General features: G+C 41.8%; 1 protein-coding gene across 5 annotated transcripts in view; it reads right to left on the reverse strand.

Moving 5' to 3' along the window:
* The window catches only part of CDC27 (cell division cycle 27), a 65,270-nt gene that overhangs the window by 12,042 nt on the left and 31,836 nt on the right, over nt 1-21,392 (reverse strand). For 2 of the 5 annotated variants that reach the window (XM_060202509.1, XM_060202505.1), the window contains 8 exons: nt 19,183-19,316; nt 15,776-15,875; nt 14,345-14,552; nt 14,041-14,213; nt 10,767-10,919; nt 9,316-9,524; nt 4,740-4,857; nt 280-408 (listed from right to left, as the gene is read on the reverse strand). In XM_060202509.1, the coding sequence (XP_060058492.1) occupies nt 280-408; nt 4,740-4,857; nt 9,316-9,524; nt 10,767-10,919; nt 14,041-14,213; nt 14,345-14,552; nt 15,776-15,875; nt 19,183-19,316 (1,224 nt within the window). The remainder of the gene's footprint in view (nt 1-279; nt 409-4,739; nt 4,858-9,315; nt 9,525-10,766; nt 10,920-14,040; nt 14,214-14,344; nt 14,553-15,775; nt 15,876-19,182; nt 19,317-21,392) is intronic. The other 3 variants (XM_060202508.1, XM_060202507.1, XM_060202506.1) reach the window with 3 other exon arrangements.

Consider the following 21,392-nt stretch of genomic DNA (forward strand, 5'->3'; position numbering starts at 1 on the left):
TTTTTTTGTGGTTTTTAAAAATATTTATTCATTTTTCCCTTTTGTTGCCCTTGTTTTTTTATTGCTGTTGTAATTATCGTTGTTATTGATGTCGCCGTTGCTGGATAGGACAGAGAGAAATGGAGAGGAGAAGACAGAGAGGGGGAGAGAAGAGAGACACCAGCAGACCTGCTTCACCACCTGTGAAACGACTCCCCTGCAGGTGGGTTGTGCTTTGCGCCACGTGCGCTTAACCCGCTGCGCTACTGCCGACTCCCTCAAGACCATTTCTTATCTTACCTTGTATTTTTCATTTGCAAATAAAACTGAGGCTCTGTGAAATTTGCATAGAGGGTTCTTGGGGTCAATCACAATGGCTTTATTTAGGGTATCCAAAGCCTTCTCAGACTTTTTCAGTGCATGCTGAACCTATAAGAAATAAAGACTCTATTAATGTTTCCTTTTCATATATATGAAGGAAAGAACCAAATAACATAACCCAAAACCAACGTAATGATAAAATATTTTTATTTATTTATTGGATAGAGACACAGAGATAAATATAGAGGGAAGAAGGTGATAAGAGAGAGACACCTATTGCCCTGTTGCCCCACTTGTGAAGCTTCCTCCTGCAGGTGGGGTCTAGGGGTTTGGGAAATACAATCATCAGCTTTACATATGTGCCACTGGGAAAGGATTTATCTCATTTATTTATCAGCAGACTGCTCACCTCTAGCTTATGGTAGTGTGGGGGACTGAATCTGCGACCTCTGGAGCTCAGGTGTGAGAGTCTTTTGCATATCATTACGGCTGTCTCCCTTACCTACTAATATACTTTAATCACATATCAATCACTTTAAGACACCAAAGGAGCATTTTTTGATGTGTGTGTGTGTATATATGTATACACACACACACACACACACACACACACACACACACACACACACGCGTATATTTTTAAAGTTTTGGAGGAGTCGGGTGGTAGCGCAGCGCGTTAAGCGCATGTGGCGCCAAGCGCAAGGACCGGCTTAAGGGCCCCAGTTTGAGCCCCCGGCTCCCCACCTGAGGGGAGTCGCTTCACAGGAGATGAAGCAGGTCTGCAGGTGTCTGTCTTTCTCTCCCCCCTTTGTCTTCCCCTCCTCTCTCCATTTCTCTCTGTCCTATCCAACAACGACATCAATAATAATAACTACAACAATAAAACAAGGGCAACAAAAGGGAAATAAATAATAAAAAAAAAGTTAAAATTTTTTTTGTTTTAGGACTCGGGAGATAGCATAATGGTTACACAAACAGACTGTCATACCTGAGGTTCTCAGGCCCCAGGTCCAATCCCTAGCACCACCAGTAGCCAGAGCTGAGCAGTGCTCTGGTGTCTATCTGTGTCTCTCTCATTAATATAAAATATTCAAAAATACACAAAATAAAATAGATAAACATAGTATCTTTTTATGTATTTTATTTGTAGGAGAGAGATAAATCAAGGGGCCAGGTGGTGGTGCACCTGGTTAAGTGCACACATTACAGTGCACAAGGATTCAGCAGGTTCGAGCCACTGGCCCCTGACCTGCAGGGGAAAGCTTCATGAACAGTGAAGCATGGCTGGAGGTGTCTCTCTGTTCCTCTCCCTATCTCCCTCTCAATTTCTCTGTCTCTATTCAATAAATAAATAAAGATATTTAAACAAAAACAGAAATCAGGAGGGAAGGGGAGATAGAGGGAAGAGACAGACACCTACATCCCTGCTCATGTGGCTCCCCCTGCAGGTGGGGGCTGGGGATTTGAACCTGGGTTGTTATAACAGGTGCACTCAACTCAAGTGTACCACTGCCTGAACCATTAATGTATTTTCAGTACAAGTCAACATATTTCCTTTTTTTAAAGCTTCTCTCTCCCCCCCGCAGCCCCCAAGTTATCTTTGGGGCCCAGTGCCTGCACTATGAATCCACTGCTCCTGGTGGCCATCTTTTCTCCATTGTTGTTATTGTTGCTGGTTAGGACAGAGAGAAATTGAGAGAAGACAGAGAGGGGGAGAGAAAGAGAAGATACCTGTAGTGCTGCTTCACCACTTGCAAAGTGACCCCTCCCCTGTAAGCGGGAGGTGGGACCTCTAACCAGTATTCTTGTTGGGTCCTTGCGCTTTTCACTACGTGTTGTGTGCATCTGACCTGGTCCTTGCGCCTTGCACTACGTGTTGTGTGCATCTGACCTGGCGCCTGGCACTACATGTTGTGTGCATCTGACCTGGCGCCTTGCACTTTGCACTACGTGTTGTGTGCATCTGACCTGGTGCCTTGCACTTTGCACTACGTGTTGTGTGCATCTGACCTGGTGCCTTGCACTTTGAACATGTTGTGTGCATCTGACCTGGTGCGCCACCGTCCGGCTCCCTTTTTTTCCCTTTTCAAAAAGGGTAGAGACAGAAACTGAGAGGAGAGGGGAGGCAGTGTGGACCAGGAGCTTGAATCTGGGCTCTTGTGCACTCTACCAGATGTGGCGCTCACCAGCCCCATATGATTTTTCTTAAATATGATTTTAAAAATTTTTGATTTTTTATTTACCAGACACTGCTCAGCTCTGGTATGATGGTGTGGGGGACTGAACCAGGGACTATGGAACCTCAGTCATGACAGTCTGTTTGCATAACCATTATGCTATCTACCCCAACCCTCATATTTTCTCTCTATATTCTGCATAGTAATTATCAAATAATGATCGTGCCAAATATTTATTATTATTTATCTTCCCTTTTGTTGTTCTTGTTGTATTATTGTTGTTGTTGGATAGGACAGAGAGAAATGGAGAGAGGAGGGGAAGGCAGAGACGGAGAGAGAAAGACACCTGCAGACCTGCTTCATCATCAGTAAAGGGATTCCCTTGCAGGTGGGGAGCCGGGGGCTCGAACTGGGATCCTTATGTCGGTCTTTGCACTTTGCGCCACTTGTGCTTAACCCGCTGCGTTATTGCCCAACTCCCAATAGCCAAATTTTAAGAAAACCACAAAAAAACTAGTACTTTCCTTCCAAAACAAATTTTAAACTACCTCCTTATTTTAGATCCCTGTTGCACAAAAGCTAAACTTGCTGAGAAAGAAAACTTTTGGAAGAGAGGGATCAAAGGACAAGAACAGAGCTGTAGGTGATGTTGTTACAGAGAAATAAATAAGCAAAAAGCAGGGCTGGGCGGTAGCACAAAGAGTTAAGTGCATATGGCACAAAGCACAAGGACCAGGGTAAGGATCTTGGTTCAAGCTCCTCTCTCCCCACCGGCAGTGGGGTCACTTCACAAGCCGTGAAGCAGGTCTGCAGGTGTCAGCCCCCCCCCCGGCCTATCCAACAATAACAATGGCAATAACAATGGCAACAATAACAACAAGGGCAACAAAAGGGGAAAAATGGCCCCCAGGACCAGTGAATTCATGGTGCAGGCACCCAGCCCCAGCAATAACCCTGGAGGCAAACAAACAAAAAACAAATCCAAAAAGCAATTATACCCCTTATGCATCAGAATACTTAATAGTTCAGTCCCCAGCAGCACATTTACCAGAGTGATGTCTGGTTCATTCTCTCTTCTTCTATCTTTCTTATAAAAAAATCTTTAAAAAAATTATTAAAAGAAATACAAAAATGGTAATTCATATTACTTTAAAGCTCCTTAATTATTTTTGATGTACCTCTACCAATCTGAGGCTAAAAATCTGAACACCTTGCCTTAAAATATTGCTTTACGAGTTAAATAACATGGGAAAAATGCTTTAAAAATATCAAGTGTTGGGAGTTGGGTAGTAGCGCAGGTTAAGTGCAGGTAGCATGAAGTGCAAGGACCAGTGCATCCTGGTTCGAGCCCTCAGCTCCCCACCTGCAGGGACGCTGCTTCACAGGTGGTGAAGTAGGTCTGCAGGTGTCTATCTTTCTCTCCCCCTCTGTCTTCCCCTTCTCTCTCCATTTCTCTGTCCTATCTAACAATGATGGCATTGTTAGATAGGACAACAATTAAAAAAAAACAAAAAAAAAACAAGGGCAACATAAGGGAAAATAAATAAATATAAAAAAATATCGGGAGTTGGGCAGTAGCACAGCGGGTTAAGTGCACATGGAGCAAAATGCAAGGACCAGCATAAGAATCCTGGTTCCCCTCCACCTGCAGGGGAGTCACTTCACAGGTGGTGAAGCAGGTCTGCAGGTGTCTGTCTTTCTCTCCCCCTCTGTCTCCTCTCCTCTCTCCATTTCTCTCTGTCCTATTCAACAACAATGACATCAATAATAACAATAATAACTACAACAATAAAACAACAGGGGCAACAAAAGGGAATAATAAGTAAATATTAAAAGAAAAAAACTTAAAAAAATCAAATGTTTCATGTGATATATTTAACACACTTTAATAAGTAGTAGGCAATATGGTACTACGTATTCATACTACAGAAGCACAGAGAAATTAAGCGACTTGTCCAAGAAATAAAGACCAGTGATTTTTCTTTTTGCAAAGCAAACAGTGTTATTTCTTAATTTTTTTTTTTTTTTTAAACCAGAGCACTGCTCTCCTCTGGTTTATGGTGGTGCAGGGGATTGAACCCGGGACTTCAAAGCCTCAGGCATGAGAGTCTCTTTACATGACCATTATGCTATCTCCCCACGTCCAAAAGTGCTATTTTTGACTGCAAAAGATTCCAGGACATTATTTTAAGAATAAAAAGTAACAAAATTTCCCAAGTTTCATTGTAGAAACCCAGGGGAGATTACTGGAGGACTGCTTACCACTCCAATGTGGCAGAGTAAAACTGAGCTCTGCGGGTTGATGTCAAGTGCTTTCTGGAAATGCATTTCTGCAAGGCTGAATTTTTCTTGCTTGTAGTAAATCATCCCCAAGCCGTACCTGGAAGTGTAGAATCAGTGGTTTTAAGAATATAAATTTTTGAGTGCTTAGTTAAATTATAAAATGGTGTGTATAAAATGTGACACTGTCTTAAGGCAGTCAAAAACTCTTGATCAGGATGAAAGATGAGAGGATGGATGTAGATGTGTAGACAAGTAAAGCTAGCCGTCAATGGAAGCAGAGAACAGTGAGACAAGGTTAAACTCACTTGTGCAATCTAGATTTAGAAGTGATTTTTACTTAGTGGTGACTATATGTTTGACAAGAACTCTGTTAAATTCATTACGTGAATTATTTCTTAGAATAAGAAATACTGTTATCATTCAGATTTCCAAATAAGGAAACTTATTTGACTTAGAAAAATTAAACATTTCCAGACTTATAGAACTAATGAGGATCCCAACCAAATCATTCCCATATGATTCTAAGCCATAAACTTCTAATAATGTCTTTTCATATTTTGTCCAAATGCATCTTTTATATTATTAGTTATAGCACGTACAGTGTCATATTCCATTTCCCTGCCTCTTTTCTTATATCAGAACCACCTATGGATTTTAAAATTAACACAATTATAGAACTGGAGATTTATTTAAAAAACTTTTGGCCCATTTGGGCCTGGCACCTGCATGACTCTCCACCCCCTTTAATCCGGAGAGGGAGAGAAATGGCAGCACTGCTCTGCTGGTCATGTGACTTTCTGGCTGCTGTGCAGGGTGCTCCCATGTGGTGCCTGCAACTCAAACCTGCATCTCTACAAGTGGCAAAGGCTGTGCGTTACTGGATTAACTCCTGGCCCCTAAGTTGTCATTTAAAAAGCTTCAAACAGGGGCCAGGTGGCGGTGCACCTGGTTAAGCACTCACATTACAGTGCACGGGGAGCCGGGTTCAAGCCCCGGGTCCCCACCTGCGGGGCAAGCTTCATGAGTGGTGACGCAGGGCTGCAGGGGTCTCTCTTCCTTGCCTTTTCCATCTCCCTCTGATTTTTTCATCTCTCTCCAATAATATAAATAAATAAATAAATAATAAAAAAGCTTCAGACAATTTGATATTTTGGTATTTTTTCTAAAATTTCAAACATCAAAAATAATATAGCATTACTACTTTACATTAAGCAAAGCTCTTCATACATTCGAAATGAAACAAAAATCCTATTAATTAAGTTGAAATATTACAGGAGACTTTATATGTGAATTAAAAGAAATGTCAGCAAAGTCACTGGTTTAATATATCAGCAGATGCTAATTCTAATTAAGCCATCTTTCAATCACAGTAAAAACTTAGTTTGCACACACACACACACACACACACACTTACTATTATTATTATTTTACCAGAGCACCACTCAGCTCTGGCATGTGGCATTAGGGTTGAACCTGGAACCTCAGATACTCATGAATGAAAGTTTTTTGAATAACCATTATGATATCTCCTCTACCTAAATGGGGCTGGAGTTATTGGTCTGATTCATTAAAAAAACATACAGAAGTTAAAAATGTATGTATGTGATCTAGAGTTTTAGATTTAGAAACAAAAAGAATGATTCAACTGCTATAAATGTTAACCCAAAGGGGGCTGGGTACCTGCCCAAAGGTGGTGTACCTGGCTGAGGGCACGTTACAGTACGCCAAGGACTGAGCTTCGAGCTCCCGGTCCCCACCCGCAGGAGAAAGCTTTGCAAGTGGTGAGGCACTGTTGCAGGTGTCTGTCTCCCTCTCTATTTCTCGCTGTCTCTATCCAATAAAGATAATATAAGCGGGAGTCGGGCGATAGTGCAGCGGGTTAAGCGCATGTTGTGCGAAGCGCAAGGACCGGCATTAAGTATCCCGGTTCAAGCCCCCAGCTCCCCACCTGCAGGGGAGTCACTTCACAGGTGGTGAAGCAGGTCTGCAGGTGTCTGTCTTCCTCTCCTCTCTCCGTTTCTCTCTGTCCTATCCAACAACAATGACATCAACAACAACAACAACAACAATAAAACAACAAGGGCAACAAAAGGGAATATTTTAAAAAAGTTATAAAAAAAAGATAATATAAGTAATTAAAAAATGCTAACTCAAAGGAGAGAAAACCATGACTGACTTTAGTAAAAACTATTAATTGTGATATATCAGAATTATACTTTTCCTTTTTAAAGAAAAGACATTCGGTTTAACTCCTATGTGACAGAGTTTCACATATGAGGAGTCAGAGTACCACTCTGGTACATATAGCATCTTGTACTGAATTAGGGTCACCAGGCATTAGATTCCTGCATGCTACCAGTGCAGCTATTTCTAAATGCAAGACTTGTAATAATTATTTTTAAGAAAGAGACAGATACAATGAAAGGTACCAGAGCACCAAAGCTTCCTTCAGTGTTATGGGAGCTGGGCTTAAACCTGAGTCACGCACACAGCAAAGCAGCACACTGTCCAAGCGGGCCATTCTGCCAGCCCTAGAACTGCCCTTCTGGAATGAGCTGAGATGTGTGAAGGGCAGTTAGCTGGTGGGTCTTATTTGCATCAAGTCCCAACTTTCATCCCTTGGCACTGTGTATGCCAGAGTAATGCCCTGCTTCTTTCTAATTAATAAAGTATGGTATATATATGGCTGGGGAGATGGCATAATGGCTAGGCAAAAAAATTTTCCTGTCTGAGGCTCTTGAGGTCCCAGATTCAATCCCCAGCACAACCATAAGCCAGAGCTGAAAAATGCTGAAAAATGCTCTGGTCTATCTTTTTCTCCTTAAAATAAAGTACTTTTAAAAAGAATTATACTTCTTAATATCTGAACTATTGAGCCAGTCAAGAAAAATACAATGAAATATAGTGATACAGTGCTGAAGCGGAAAAAAGAGAACAAACTTTTTCCTCTTTTTTTTTTTAAAAATTTTTGTACAACTTACGCTTAACCCACTGTGCCTGACTTTTTTAAAGCTTTTTTTTTTTTTTACTTTTAAAAAATATTTATCTACTCCCTTTTGTTGCCCTTGTTTTTTTATTGTTGTAGTTATTATTGTTGTTGTTACTGATGTCATTGTTGTTGGATAGGAAAGAGAAATTGACAGAGGGGAGATGGAGAGGGGGAGAGAAAGACAGACACCTGCAGACCTGCTTCACTGCTTGTGAAGTGACTCCCCTGTAGGTGGGGAGCCATGGACTCAAACCGGGATCCTTGCGCTGGTCCTTGCGCTTTGCTCCATGTGCGCTTAACCTGCTGCACTACTGCCCGACTCCCCGGACGTTTTTTTAAATTTAATTTTTGATAGAGACAGAGAAATTGAGAGGGAGTGGGGGGAGGGGGGAGAGACACCTGCAGGCCTGCTTCACCACTCACGAAGCTCCCGACTGTAGGTGGGGATCCAGGGCTTGGGTCTGGGTCTTTGCATGTGGCAGTCTATGTGCTCACTCAGCCAGGTGTGCCACTGCCCGGCCCCAAGAACAAACTTTTCCAGGGGCTGCTGCAGTGTGGGAGCTGCATGAGTGGTGGGGTGGGAGCGCCTCCTTTTCTCTTGTACCATCTATGAAGAAGAGGAAGAAGGAGAAGGAGAAGAAGGAGAAGAAGAAGAAGGAGAAGGAGAAGGAGAAGAAGGAGAAGAAGAAGAAGAAGGAGAAGAAGAAGAGGAAAGAAGAAGAAAGGAGGAGGAGGAGGAGAAGAAGAAGAAAGAAGAAGGAGGAGGAGGAGAAGCCACCAGGATTGGTGGTTATTTAGGCCCCAGTAATATAACCCTGGTAGCAAAAGATAAAAGCATAAAAGGTTTTTTTCCCCATCTCCACTTAACAGCAGTGAGCCAGGTAGTGACTTTTGTTTCTACCTGCTTACAAGTACTAGAATGTAAATAAAATAGAGACATTTTCTTGAATAGATTAGAATTCTGCCAAGAAGCAGCGATTAGCAGATAGTTTTCAATGTTTATATTCGACTGTCCAACTGCTGAACTATACTGTTTCTCTCCACTCTCCATTTTAATCACAATTTCAGTGTTGCAAAAACAAACAAACAAACAAAAAAAAACCAAATCAAGCAATACTTAAATCTGAAACATCTGGTAGGAGAAAAGTTTGAAGATACTGAGTGTAAAGATCTGGTATTTGTCATCGTCAGCTAACTTAAGAGTTTGTTAGGGTATAAACCTCACATAAAGAACACTTTGGTAGGAGTCATCATCCAGTATGTACTGCTCTAAGACTAGTAACTTAAGAGTTTGCTAAAGGTATAAATCTCACATAAAGAACACTTTGGTAGGAGTCATCATCCAGTATGTACTGCTCTAAGACTAGTAACCAAATTCAAGGTAACAGAGAGCTGGAGCTGGAGAGAGATAGCAGTAGCACATAGGACTTGCATATGCAAGGTCCCGTCAACAGCCAGAACTGAGCAGTGCTCTGGTCCAAAAGAAAGAGGAAAGATATTTAACAAGAAATCAATGAGCATCAGTTCCATGGACAAGACATTGTTTTGTACTTCATTAGCACTTACCATGCATTATAATGCCTAGGATTGACTCTGATAGCATTTCGAAAACAAGCTAAGGCTTTGTCTAATTCTTCAGTTAACACAAATTCATGCCCTAAGAGAGTATAAGCATAGGCATAATTTGGATCAACCTGGATAGCTCTCTGGAAGAACTTAATTGCAATATCATGTTCCCGTTGCAAACTGAAACAGTTCCCTGCAGCACACCAGGCCTTTAAAAAAAAAGAATAAAAAGGAAACAAAAATAAAGTGCACAATTAAAATTTGTTTTATTTTTTCTGATAAGACCAAAACTACAACTAAAATCAAGAGTCAAATCTCAGATCAGAAAGGCAAAAAACTGAAGCATGTTAATAGCCAATCCTCTGTTGACAGACTTCACATTTGTGAGTTTCTCTACGTGCTAGTGATATGCCAGTCAGACAGGCTTTATTGAAGCTAAACAAGGCTACCCTCTGCTTTCTTGTTTCAGTTTCCACAAAGCAGTAAACAGAGCTAGAGATGGTAGGGGTGGAAGTGCAGTATAGTGCCCTCCCTGTTCTGGGCCAGTTCAACAGTGGAGAAGTCTAGATCCCGACTTGGATACCTGCTGGGAGGGCAGCCTCAGGTAAGTCACCTTAATGGTATATTTTGAACTGCATTTTTCTTATCAAGTAAAAGGAATCTACTATGATGTCTGTGTTTTTTTTTTTTTTAATTTAAGATTATAAGCTGTTTGTATTTCCCCTAAGTACATACATGCCAATTCAATGTTCATGGAGACTGTAGAACATAATTACTAAGTGATGAGAACTGCTTCTTTTTTAAAAATATATTTATTTATTTATGTATTTTCTCTCGTTGCCCTTTTTTTTTATTATTGTTGCAATTGATGTCGTCGTTGTTGGATAGGACAGAGAGAAATGGAGAGAGGAGGGGAAGACAGAGAGGGGACTAGAAAGAGAGACACCTGCAGACCTGCTTCACTGCCTGTGAAGCGACTCCCTTGCAGGTAAGGAGCCGGGGGCTCGAACCAGGATCCTTGAGCTGGTCCTTGCGTTTAGCGCCACCTGTGCTTAACCCGCTGTGCTACTCCCTGATTCCCGAGTACTGCTTCTAACTTGAAACTTAAATATGGTCAATATTCTTGACGCCCAGTGAAATCAATTCTTACATGATTGAAGCATGTGCATGAATTGTGCTATGCTTTAAAATGACAATTAAAATGGACTTTTACTTTAAAATTAGAATTTCTAGCCTATATAAAACTGATCTCTGATCTTTTAACAACCAAATCTTAATACTGAACGAAGTACTCTGCTTTGTGATCCTTCTATTATGAACCCTCATGTATTCTAAGTCCCTATCTATAGAAAGAAGTGTGGAAAAATAGCAGAGACGCTGAATCACATGGCGGTCTCCATTTAAGGCTGGCCAAAAGGTAGCTATTGAGCCAAGTGTTCTGGTTAACATACCTCTGGTGAATTTTTATCCATGTCTGTTAAGTCTTTTGAAAGAACTGAAAGGGCAACATCTTTCTGAAGATGCCAGAGTGTTGTAGAGTAGATCTCCATGCCTTCAACTCTGTAATTCTCAATCCTTCTAACCTCTGAGAATATTCTTTCAGCCTGAAATACAAAAACTAGTAAGGGGAAAACAAGTTGATACCATCTACATATATATGTAGAACATTCTCGTAACATATTTTTGTGCTGCTTTTTATTAAATCATTGAATTTAAAACTTGGGGGTGGGGAGAAGGTTTGTCTGGCCACCAACCCCACAGAGTACTTAGCTGTGTCTCATGGTGGTGTGTGTGGGCGGTAAGGACATGGCCTTTGGAGCCTCGGGCAGGAGTCCTGGCCCTCTACACCAAGTCCAGTACCGGATACACCTACCAATGTGGTATGGTATCAAGCCCACTGGAAGTGCGGTCTCCACTTAATCAGTCCCCTTTCCTCGCAGCTCTTTTTTGACCCGAGGGCTACTCCCTGGTTACCAGATTACATTTTTCCCCCCTTATAACGTACGATTTCAGAAATAGGCTTGTCTTTCAATCGAAGCCTGAAGCTTTGGGCTATATAAAGCCAATCAGCTTATCAGTTCACTAACTTTAAACATTCTGAAAGTCATTTTTTTTTTTTTTAAGCAAAAGGAGTATTTGGACAGTTCTTTTGTGTCAGACAGAGTACTATCCAGGCGAGCTATTATGCTGGTCTTAGATTGTTCCTTTTTCTTTTTTTATGAATTTATTTATTGGATAAAGACAGAGAGAACTTGAGAGGGGAGAGGGAGATGGAGAGACACCTGCAGCACCATTTTACCACTTGCCATGCAGGTGGGGACCAGGGTTTGAATCTGGGTCCCTCGTGCACCTTAATCTGGGTCCCTCGTGCACCTTAATGTGTGCACTTAACCAGGTGTGCCACCACCCAGCCCACCTGCCCAAGATTATTCTTGATGAAATGAAAAAGTTAGAAAATAGCATTTGTGAAAATAAACTGCCTGGGAGGTGGTGCAGTGGATAAAGTGTTGAACTTTCAAGCATACAGTCCTGAGTTTGATCCTCAGCATCACCTGTGCCAGAGTGATGCTCTGATTCTCTTTCTCTCTCCCTCCCTCCCTCCGACCTTTCCTCTCTCTCTCTGAAAAAACAAATATTAAATAAAACAGAAAAAGTCTTGAAGACTAACTTCCAAGAAATGACCATATATCATCCAGGATTAGCTTGATGATTTTTTAAATATTTATTTTATTTATTTATTCCCTTCTGTTGCCCTTGTTGTTTTATTGTTGTAGTTATTATTGTTGTTGTCATTGTTGGATAGGACAGAGAGAAATGGAGAGGGGAGGGGGAAGACAGAGAGGGGGAGAGAAAGATAGACACCTGCAGACCTGCTTCACCGCTTGTGAAGCGACACCCCTGCAGGTGGGGAGCCAGGGCTTGAACCAGGATCCTTATGCGGGTCCTTGTGCTTAGCACCACCTGCGCTTAACCTGCTGCACTACAGCCCGACTCCCAGCTTGATTATTTTTAACTTCCCTGAAACTCCTTAAATATTATATAGAGGCTAGGGAGATAGCACAATGGTTATGCAAAGAGACTTGCATGCCTGAGACTTTGAACTCTCAAGTTCAATACCTAGCACCACCATAATATGCCAGAGCTGAGCAGAGCCTGGTTAAAAAAATGACATAGATAGCATTTCAAAAAGACATTTTTCAAACAGGCCTGTATATGTGAAGACAGACGGAAACTTCAGTCAAATACAGATTTTAGAAAACTTTTGGTTTAAAAATTTGCAGAATCTAAGGTTTCCTCTGAGAATTAGTTGTGGCATCAACAAAAAGAATATGGGAAAAAAAAAATCACCGTATCATGAAGCTGAAACTAAGACTTTCACAAATAATTCTCAAAATAGCTTTAAAAAATATATATATATATTTATTTATTTATTACAAAATAGAGACATTTGCAGCCCTGCTTCACCCCTCATGAAGCTTTCCCCCTGCAGGTGGGGACCAGGGGCTTGAACCTATGTCCTCGCGCACTGTAATGTGTGCGCTTAACCAGGTGCACCACCACCTGGCCCCCTCAAAAGAGCTTTTGCCTGTGTACCAGTAAAGGGTTAGAGTCCAAACATAGCCTCTTAATAGCAAACAGGTTTTCCTATTGACTTATTTTTTTCTCCCTTACTATACAAAATTACACAAATGTTATCTTCTGCATTTATTCATTACCTGGAAGAGCTGTAGAGCTCATAGAGGGAGGAATAACCTTCTTCTGAGCATGCTTTTAAAATAATAATATGCCCTTCACTACCCCACAGTCCTCTTACCAGCTTTGTAGCTTACTTTACCTGTCCTTATACATTTACTGGTTAGCATCAGTTTCTTTTCCTCAATCTGACCTCTATGAAAGCAAGTAATGATCTGTCTAGCTGTGTAATACAGCCTATAAGTCAAGACTGTAAATGTCTACTCAAATAGATTCCAAATAAAGTTGAAAATAAATGGCACAAAGTAACCTATTTATCAACAGCAAGTAGTTAACATTTGAGGAATATTATTAATATATGTTTAGGGGTTGGGGTGGAAAGTGCTTTAGAAGTTGACCGGCGAAGGAAATTTAAGTGAAAAATTTCTTTGGCTTCCCATGTCAGCTATCAAGCTCAAGCAAAGATTATTAAGACACAGGCTCCTAGGAACATTCCTAAAATAGCTTTTCTACCTTCCTTCCACCCTAAGGTCCCTACTTTCATCTGCTCTATCCTTACTTTGTGGTTCTTGTTTATTAAACATTTTGTCCTTCTTTCCAGCTTACTGCATTTCAACCACCAAGTTCTGTCTTTTCCTCCTCCGACCCTTCGTCTTCCCCTCCTCTCTCCATTTCTGTCTTATCCAACAACAGTAATAACAAGAAAAATGGGAAAAAGTGGCCTCCAGGAACAGTGGATTTGCAGTACAGACACCAATCCCCAGAGATAACCCTCGTGGCAAAATAAATAAACAAAACAAAACAAAACTGAGTATTTACTTACTTATTTAACCAGAGCACTGATCAGCTCTGGCTTATGGTAGTGTGGGGCATTGAACCTGGGACTTCGGAGCCTTAGGCATGACAGTCTGTTTGCATATGCTATCTGCCCCTGCCCAAATTGAATCTTTAGCTATAGCCTTAAACGTAATACTTTAAACCTAAATTATTTTAATTAAAATATGTAAACACAACTATGGTTTGCATACTCACTTGCATGTATTCTGAAAGTTCAAAATAGGCCCGTCCAATCTGGCACAGCACCCAGCCAGTACTGTAGTGGTGAGAAGGCAGGTGGCTCAGGATGCTGATGGCCTCTTTGCAGTTGTAGGAGCACAGAGCTAGGTAACCTTTCCCCATGTCACGAAGGAGGCTCATCAAACCTTCTAGGAGAAACAATATAGTAAGTAAAGACAAAATGCAGAACCACTGATTTTCTAGAAAAGTTAACTATTATAAAGAAACACTGACAACAAACATCTACTTAGACATGAATGAGTAAGAAATGAAAACAGACCTGCAGCTGCTTTCTGTAGATTAAATGCTTGGATCTGAGGTGTAACTGTCGATATTTTCCCTTCTGAAATGATGGAAGAGTCCAATTTTGTTATTTCCAAGCTATCATTTATATTAGGTTGAGTTATTCCTCCTTTATTAGTTTTACTTTTTGTTTTTCTGTTTGGGATTTTAGGTGGAAACTTCATTTTTAATTTTTTGCTATTCTCCTGTGAAAAGGATGAAAATCCCACAGTTGTTATACTTATCTATTTTAGACTCCCACCAGCCCCGAAGTATTAGAAATAAAATGTACAATCCTAATTGGTATTTTTCTCGGAAATTTTATAGGAACTATTCAGTGGCCAGGAGGACAGCTCAAGTGGTAGATGAAGGATGGAAGTCTGTCAAGCCAGAACACAATTTCCTTGTACTTTTCCCTAGTGGTGCCTGGAGCTCAAGCACACGAGATTCCAGGGGTTTTGGTGAGCCTTCCCCATTAAAAAATGCATTTACAGGGGAGTTGGGTGGTAGTGCAGTGGGTTAAGCGCACGTGGTGCAAAGCATAAGGATCCCGGTTCGAGCCCCTGGCTCCCCTGCCTCACAGGCGGTGAATCACGTCTGTGGGTGTCTGTCTTTCTCTCTCCCTCTGTCTTCCCCTCCTCTCTCCATTTCTCTCTGTCTTATCTAACACAATGACATCAATAACAACAACAGTAATAACTACAACAATAAAACAACAAGAGCAACAGAAGGGAATAAATATTTTTTTAAAATCTTAAAAAAAATGCATTTACTTATTAACAGGAGAGTAGGTAAGGGGAGAGAGCCAATACATCACTCTGGTACATGCAATGGTGGGGGATGGATCTCAGGACCTCATGCTTCCTAGCCCCAAACTCCAGCCACCGGACTACCTCCTGGGCTGTTTGCATTTCATTTCAAAGACAAAGACACAGAGAAGCAGACAGATGGAGAGACCATGGCACTCTCCCCCACTGGGGTTCTCCTGCAAGCTAAGGGGTCTGCCCTTCATGTGGCGCTATAGCAGTACAGCCTCCGGCAGCCCAGCTAAGGGTCTGCTCCCCGTCAGCATCATTCGTCATGTCAACGATGGTGTATAAAGGGACAAAGCAGCTTACAAATGCCACAGACAGTCTCCAAATCAAAACCCACTTTAAATAGAGGCTGGGGAAATAAGCTAAGATGGTAGAATATAGGAACTGCATATTAAGAGTACCAGCTCAACTCCTGGCATCACATACACTGGAGTGGTGTTCTGGCTTCTCTCTCTCTCTCTCTCTCTCGTGTGAAACTGTCACCTATGAAAGAAAACCAATCTTCAGAGAAAAAGTCAAGTCTCCTCATTTACCTGACAAAATGTCACTGATGAACACAAAATTCAGAGGGTAAATCGGTAAGTAGATGTGACATAAAGAAACCTTCAAGTTACCTTGGCTGTAGAGCTGTCACTAGTGAAAAGCCGTGAGCTTCTTCGAGGCAGTGCATTAGGGGGAGAAGTGATAGTGGGGCTCAATACCTGAGGTGTTGTACTAAAAAAAAGATCAAATAATAAAAAAGCTTAGTTTATGGCTATGGTTGCATTCCATTCACAGTCTAATATGGGTGAGTTTGATCAGCCCTTTCCTTTTGCTCCACAGAAACTCAGGATTTAAGGCTCTTGGTGGAAAGAGTGCCTTCTGCGAGACACCAGCTTAAGTGCAGGCAGCACATGGCAGGTGCTGTGGAGGGCACAGGGAGCTCCAAGGAAGAAGGTTCTGGGGTTATCTCTCCTCTTTCTTAGAACTAAACTATTCATGCTACCGACAAATAATAAAGATTTTAATATAGACTGTTTTCTCTCTGAAATGGCTAATTAGAATGTAAGAGGGGCAGGCAGTGGTCCCTGGTCCAAACCCCTGTTGCCCACCTGCAGAGGAAAAGCTTCATGAGTGGTGAAGCAGTGCTGCAGGTGTCTTTCTCCCCCCAACCCTTGATTTCTGATCTCTGTCTCACAGTTGCATGCACAGCTTATAAGAGTGAGGCCCCAAGTTCAGTCCCTAGCACTGTATAGTTCAGAGTGATGCTCTGGTTCTATCTCTCGTTAATAAGTCCTCCTCTCCACCAGGATTATTGTTGGGGTTTGGTGTCTGAATGGACTCACAGCTGCAAGTGGCCATTTCCCCCACCCCCTTCTCTGTCCTCATTCCTTTCCTACATGTTAAGAGACAGAAAGAGATAGAGGGGAAGAGAAAGGGAGAGGGGAGAGACACCTGTAGCATAGCTTTAGCACTCGTGAAGTTTCTACCTTGTAGGTGGGGCCTGGGGGCTTGAACCCAGGTCCTTGCAAGCTAGAAAAACAGAAAGATGACTGGATATGGACAGTCTCTGTGTGAAATATATGCCAACAAATAAGTACCATTAGAAAAATTGATACATGAGAAGTTATTTCCCTATTAATTCAGCCACAGGCAACTTTACTTGGATAAAAAGGAATCAAATAGGGAGCTGGACGGCAGCACAGCAGGTTAAGCGCAGGTGGTGCAAAGCCAAGGACCGGCGTAGGGATCCCAGTTCAAGTCCCAGCTCCACACCTGCAGGGGAGTCACTTCATGGGTGGTGAAGCAGGTCTGTAGGTGTCTTTCTCTCCCCCTCTCTGAATTCCCCATCTCTATTTTTCTCTGTCCTATACAACAACAATGATGTCAACAACAACAATAACAATAACAACAACAACAAGAGCAACAAGGGCAACAAAGTGGAGAAAAAAATGGCCTCCACTCCAGGAGCAGTGGATTCGCAGTGCCAGCACAGAGGCCCTGGAGGCAAAAAAAAAAAAAAAAAAAGAATCAAATAATCATTTGGATACATATTTTACTTTAAAAAGCAAATCCCAAGTTACAAGAATTCCATTATGGTTAAGTCTATGGACTAAATTGTTTAGTTTATATAGTTTAAGCAAAATCTTACTGAGTTTGGGTCAGAGTCTTCTGCAAGTAAAACAGCTGCTGATCAGTGAGTAAAGTGTCCTTAGTCCTAGGTTCTATCACGTATTACCCTAGGTTACTAAATGCCAGTTAGATTGAATACCTAAACATTTTCTTTTTCTTAAATATTTTTTCTTTATTATTGGTAAAGACAGAGAAATTGAGACCAAGGGGGAGATAGAGAGGAAGAGAGAGGCAGAGGGACTCTTGCGGACCTGCTTCACCACTCGTGAAGATTTCCCTCTGCAGGAGGGGGCCAGGGGTTTGAACCTGGGGCCTTGCGCACTGTAATGTGAGCGCTTAACCAGGTGCGCCACTGCCTGGCCCCACCTAAACATTTTTTTAAGTAGCACTGTTTTTATGGCTTTTAAATTCTGCAGAGGATTAGAAGCTCTGTGTCCAGGAACTTCTCGACAGCACTATATGGATGGTGTTTGTCTGGTATTGCCATCTTTTATAATAAAACTAATTTTTAAAAAAGCAAAACACCTAATTGTTAAGTACTCTATCTCCTAGATTCTGTGAGCCATTCTAGATTGCTGTCACTATTATTACTATTTGCTGCTGCTGCTGCAACTACTTCTCTTTCTTATTTGCTGCCAGGACTCTCCTTTGGCCTTTGTACTTGCGTGATTCCACCACTCTTGATGGATTTTTTTTTTTTTTAAGCTGAGAAAATGAGACCGCACAGAACTGCCACACTGCTTGTGAAGCGTCCCTTCTGCATAGTGTTCCCAGGTGGCGGCTGAGGTTTCGAATGTAGGTCCTTGCACATGGGAAGGCTTGTACTCTACCAGATGAGCTATCTCTGGGCCCCAGTAATAGCAGACTATTAAACCTGAGGGTGGCACAGGAATCCGAGAACTCTGTAGACACTTGGTGTGGGTGATGCACTTGCAACTGGCAAGTCAACAGGATTTGATGAGTTTTTCTGGAGAATATACTCTTAGCCTGCAGACTTAGTTTATTTAGTTTAGGTAAAAGCAACTGAATTATCACAATACTACACTGAACAAACAACTTGAATCAGGGGAGAAGAACTACAGGAAAGGAGAGTGAGAACCATTCTTGGAGCTTACTTTGAGTCATATTTTCAAAAGCCAAGAGTGAAAGCATCTCTTACTAAGTAGGTCACTAAGTAGAGTACTCCAAGGGTAGTGCCTAAACAGTGAGGCAAAGTCAGTCCAGACAAGACTGCTCTTGAGTGTTCTAGGAGGTGGTGCACTGGAATCTCAAGCATGAGGTCCTGAGTTCAATCCCTGGCGGTGCGTTTACCAGAGTGATGCTCTGGTTCTCGTTCCTATCACTCTCATAAATAAATAAATCCTAAAAAAGACCACTCTTGTTCTACTTCATACAACTTAAAAAGCAAGACCTGTTACAAGTAACTGCAGAGGAAGTCATTAAGAAGAAAATTATTTGGGGACAGTGTTCAGAATATCTACTTTAAATCAACATGAGGCAATTAGAGCAAATCAGGTAAACATTTCAGGACGGCTGGAGGATGGCTTCCTTGGTAAGGCATGTGCCTTGCCATGCATGAGGCTTCAAGGTTGACCTCTGGCACCACAGGTGCAGCCTGACACCAGGGGAAACTCCACAGAAGGTGAAGCAGTCCTATTGTGTCTTTTCTCTGCATTCCCCTTTTATTTTAGATTGCAGGGGAAAGACAAAGAGGACTCAAGGTGATAGAGTTGTACATGTGTGAGACTGCAAAGTTACAAACACAGACACACTTTAATGCTTATCTTGATCTCATTATAATACTCACTAATTCTCAGGGAATCACAGCCTGCTAAAACTGACATATAAAGAATTATTTTTACAGCAAAAATAGCTTAACAGTATTAAACAATGATATAATAAAAAATACCTTGTTTGTGGTCCAGAACTCTGTGTTTGTGCAACAAGAACTGGAGTTACCTCTCGACTATTTCCACTCTGTGAGAAGACTGATTTTGTTCCAGTTTGACCGATTCTGGCAACAGACTGTAAAACATAAAACGTCTAAGGTTTGTGAATTATAAATTGTATGGTAAATGATAGAAGATACCATAGTATTCTCAACATTTTCTCAGTGTAAGAATTCATAAGACATGTCATCTAAAAACACAAATTACTAGTATCATCATCACTGTAAGTCAGTGTTAAATTAGGTTGAACAGCAGTTGACTTCCTCAACTTAACCTCTTTATCTTTGTATGCCGTTTTCACCTTTCACTTTTTAAAGAAGTAGTGAAAATTTAGAGGAGGAAGAATTATGAAATTCTCCTGTGCATGGTGCTTCCCTGTGGTGGTTGGGGACTCAACTGTGGGTTCTTATATATGGTCAGCTATGCTGTAGTGGGTGACCTATCTCCTGACCTCCAAATTACTGTTATTATTTTTAATTAAAATTTTATTATTATCTTTATTTGTTTATTGAATAGAGACAGCCAGAAATTGAGAGGGAAGGGGGTGATGTAGAAAGCGAGAGATAGAGACACCTGGAACACTGCTTCACCACTTGCAAAGCTTTTGCCCTGCAGGTTGGGTCTGGGGGCTTGAACCCAGGTCTTTGCACATTGTAACATGTGAGCTTAACTAGGTGTGCCACCATCTGGCCCTGGCCCCCAAATTATTTTTTTCTGTTGTGTCTAATCTTTAATTGATCTCTGCTCTCTTAGAGGAAAACAACAACTTTGATTAAGCTGGGAAGACAGCTTAATGGCTATGAAAACAACTTTCATGCCTGAGGCTCAGAGCTCCCAGGTTCAGTTTCCAGCACAATGGTGAATAGTGCTATAGAAAAACAATCAAACAAACAAAACTAAAAAACTTTGCTTATTCTTTCTGTCTTCTCCACTTACCCCTTAGTTTTTACTTTGACAGCCACTGCACATCACAGATAATGCATAAATATCATTAACTCCCCCAAACAAACAATCTTCCTTCTGTCTCCTGCTTTGAATCAAGAATCGCTATGCACTTTCTCTCTAGGAGAGCCTTTGTTCCTCTCCTGAGTGATGCCACTGCTCAGGACAGACTCACTTGGTGTTCTCCCTCTCCCACTTAAGAGCACCACCCTGCCACCCAGTCTCCCTGGTACTGTGTGTGATGTTCCCATGTGCTGCCAGGGGCTTGAGCCCAATCCTTCTGCACGGTCAGGTGTGTTCTGCCAGGTGAGCTACCTCCTAGCCCAAGAACCCAACCATTTCAAGAGTTTCAAATGAAGCTTCATAATTCTTCCTCCTCAACTGTTTTTGTTTGTGTATGGACCTGGGGCCACAGGTACATGTGGTTTCACTTTTTTCATTCCCTCAGGGAGAGAAGGAAAGACACCACAGTACTGGGGTTTCCTCCAGTGCCATGGCACCTCCCATGTGGTACTGGGGCTTGAACCTGGGCCACAGCATGGCAAGGTGCGTGCCCTACCTGGTGAACTATCTCTTCAGCCAGCCCACCTTCTCCAAACTGGGCCCTCTACATTTATCCAAGGTGCAGAACTTTTACCCCCCCCCCCGCCCCCGCCCCAAGGTGCAAAACTTAAAAAGGGTTCTGGCTCATCATTTCTTAGCAAAGAATTACACTCCGCACTCAGGCTTGCTTTGATCTAGCCAGTTGCTACTATGTGCAGACCTGCAAACATAGCTTTTTTACTTTAGCTTCCACTGTGACAGACTTTGCTAATAAAACACGAGAGAGGACCCAGAACATACTGCAGCTTTATGGATAGCATCAAACACTGGGCACTGGACTCAGGTAGCTATAAATCACTGCCTGACTTGCTCTGGACTATTCTTCCAGTTTCAGTCTACATCACTGGGCATGCTCACAACTACTATTCTATTGTGCCTTCTTTACACTGTAGTAAATTCATTTTTACAGTTAAATTTCAGCCCTACAACAATACGACAGCCAACTACCAGCAAAAAAAAAAAAAATTTTTTTTTTTTTTTTTTTTTACTTAGTAATGAGAGAATCAAGAACATTATTGGGGGCACATGCACTATCAGGGATCCAACTCCAGGCCTCATTCTCTAGGGCCCTATGGTGTGTCTACTGTACCAACTCCCAGGCCAGGCTGCTATAGCTATTGAACAC

Source organism: Erinaceus europaeus, chromosome 12, assembly GCF_950295315.1.
Source record: "Erinaceus europaeus chromosome 12, mEriEur2.1, whole genome shotgun sequence".
Classification (NCBI taxonomy): Eukaryota; Metazoa; Chordata; class Mammalia; order Eulipotyphla; family Erinaceidae; genus Erinaceus; species Erinaceus europaeus.